Here is a 2,784-nt window from a genome sequence, read left to right as displayed (position 1 = left end):
CTTCATTTCTTTTCCTTGTCAATGATTGTAATACAACAATAGTAACTATTACTATCATTATAATTGTGAGTATCATAGCTCCAATAATAGCTATAATAATATAAAGTAATGGCACTGTATTACTATCCTGTGATGACATGGTATGATCATTACTATAAGTACTGGGAGTTGTAGCTACATGTATGTCTGCATAATAACAAGAGTATACAATGAAATCATGATCAAATGACCCATTAATATTTGTACCTGATGTTGTCAATGACGATGAATGGAAAGGTACTGTCTGACTCTTGCCAGTATCAGCATTTGTATCTACAATGATCTTCAGATATTGACGCATTGTAATTGTCACATACTTATAATAATAGAAAAGGTGGAAGTAGAAGGTTTCACTTTAATAATTTCAACCAGTGTAGTATAAAACACAGCAGGTCCATATAATGCTCTGTTAATGATGTCATAAGCTGTCACTGTGTAATTACCAGCTGCTGGTAGTGCTACCAGTGTAAGTCCAGTTATATTAAAGGATTCATTCCTTCCATTACTAGTATCAGTAAATATCACATGACATCCATCAGCAGTTGATCCTGATACAAACACACACTGTACACTAACTGATCCATTGGTATATGAAGAGTTGATGATAATATTTTCTGTATGAAATGTAGCTATTAAAGAATATGTATTAATAGAAATCAATAATTCATTATAATTATTATTTTACATATTGAAGTGTTGTAAGTTGCTCTGGTCTTTCCTCTAAGGTTCTCAACAACAGCAGTTAGTTCATAACGTCTGAAAGGTGACAACTTGAATCTAATTATATGATCAGTTTCGTTAATAATATCAGTAACTTCAGTATTCCCATCCATTAGTGAAACAAGGCTTCTTGATGGAGGACAACCAAGCTGTAAATATTCAAAAAATTAATAAAGTAAAATAAAATAATTACTTCAAAAGAAATAGAAGGTATCAATGGCTGTGCATCGTATTCAGCAATTGAAAAGCCTAAAACAATAATACTTGATATATTTATATTTTCTTATAAATGTACTTACTTCCATTTGTCTTGTTAGCATCATCAATGGAAGTATATTGATCCAGTATTGCTGTTACACTGACGTTAAATGTGTCACATTCTGAAACATTAGGAACTGTAATATTTGTATTAGGTGTAGTTTGATCCAGTATAATATCTCTTTCATCATCAGTAACTAATACTTGATAGCTAACAGGAGATCCATGAGGAATATCATTTGAGAAATAAAGAGGAGGTGACCATGTTATTAATGAAGCATTTGAAGTGAAATTTATGTTCAAATTTTCAACTGATGATATGCCTATAATTATAATGAAAAATATAACATTATATTACATATTATATTACTGACATAACTAACCTCTGATAGTTAATGCACTACCTGATACAACACGATTAAAAGGATTAAAAGGATTTGAGAGATTATAAGAAATGACTTCACAGCCAATTCCCAGACCATCATTAATAGGTATTGCCTTTACTGTCAGTACTGATGAGAAGTCAGTATTACCAATATTAGTAGTAGTGACTGTTACTTCTCTTTGTTGTTTAATGGAGTCAGTTAGTGAAACACTTTCTACCAACCAATTCAATATGTCACCAGTTCCCTCACAAGTAAATATTGCTTCAGTGTCAATATGAGCTGTTGCCGGTTCAAGAGGCAAAGTAATGACTAGAAAGCATTACCACAATAAAAAATGGTCAATATGAATTAGAAATAAATTCATAATAATTGGGACAAGTAAAAGCGAGCCCCACATAAACGACATGAGTATGTGAGTATGTTTATATATGTACACGTATGTCACCCTATTTATGCATCTATAAAAATTATTTTGTTACACTTTTTAAAATGATAATTTTGATAATTGCAGTACCACGTGAAAGTAAAGCAAGAAATCATCAATTGGTAAAGAAGCTTAAGATGAGTAATTCACAAGAAGATGCAGCTCATCGACTTCTTCTTAATGAGCGTGATCAGGAGAGAAGAAGGAACGAGACTGAGGAGGAGAAAAGAGCGAGGAGGTCCAAATGCTAGAGATAGGTCTTGTCACGCCCAAAGACAACAAATGGAGTCTCCTTATGGCTTCTGAGACTAACTACACATGTATCTTCCATGCTAGATCTATATAACTGCAGAGATTCTTAACTCATAAAGCTAGAACAAGCCGATGAAATTCCTTCCATGCAAATTCTGCATTAGTGTATTGACATCAACATTCAACATTTAAAAGCCACTACATTTATTGTCTATATAGACATTGTATATTGTTAATCAAAAATAATGATGTTAATCATTTTGCTCGCCCCTTAATGTTATACATTCGCCTAGTAAATATACTCTTGTCTATACACCTAGGCGTGGCAGAGGTAACAATAATACCACCTTCATTTAACCATGAATACACTACTCTTAACTACACTGAGGAACTTGACAAAATTCACATATATCACCCAAGTCTAAACCCATCACGTACGCCTCGCGCACAGACGCACTTCATGGTTATTTTTAAAAGCGTAGAGAGTCTATTACTAACACTCACCGGCAAGTTCACATTTTAAAAAGCACAGGCTTATTAAAATGTAGAACAGAACACTTTTAGACTTCATAGATCACTCCAGAACAATTTAACCAAGAACATAAGACATAAGAGACAATTACAAATAACAAGCTCCGTATATTAATGAAATAACTCCGGAAAGGCGGTCTTGCCGCAAGATACGGTTGCCGGGTCTACTGTACT

General features: G+C 33.3%; 1 protein-coding gene across 1 annotated transcript; it reads right to left on the bottom strand.

The window, feature by feature from the left end:
- Positions 1-654: 654 nt before the first annotated feature.
- LOC109585391 (uncharacterized) lies at positions 655-2,747 on the bottom strand. Its single transcript, XM_020001457.1, has 5 exons — positions 2,584-2,747; positions 1,401-1,712; positions 1,059-1,340; positions 953-1,008; positions 655-908 (listed from the first exon to the last, which is right to left on the bottom strand). The coding sequence occupies exons 1-5, from the start codon at positions 2,648-2,650 to the stop codon at positions 696-698; spliced, it is 930 nt and encodes a 309-aa protein (XP_019857016.1). The 5' UTR covers positions 2,651-2,747; the 3' UTR covers positions 655-695.
- Positions 2,748-2,784: the final 37 nt, after the last annotated feature.

Source organism: Amphimedon queenslandica, unplaced genomic scaffold, assembly GCF_000090795.2.
Source record: "Amphimedon queenslandica unplaced genomic scaffold, v1.1 AMPQUscaffold_13074, whole genome shotgun sequence".
Taxonomy (NCBI): Eukaryota; Metazoa; Porifera; class Demospongiae; order Haplosclerida; family Niphatidae; genus Amphimedon; species Amphimedon queenslandica.
Note: the sequence above shows the minus strand (reverse complement) of the source record. Positions and strands in the feature narration are given on the sequence as shown.

Excerpts from the sequence above, each read along its gene's own strand:
- LOC109585391 (XM_020001457.1), bottom strand. The coding sequence starts at position 2,650 with ATGAAGTCTAAAAGTGTTCTGTTCTACATTTTAATAAGCCTGTGCTTT. Across the intron at positions 1,009-1,058 it reads TGCTAACAAGACAAATGGAA|GCTTTTCAATTGCTGAATAC; the intron begins GTAAGTACATTT and ends TTATTGTTTTAG. Across the intron at positions 909-952 it reads TACCTTCTATTTCTTTTGAA|CTTGGTTGTCCTCCATCAAG; the intron begins GTAATTATTTTA and ends GAATATTTACAG.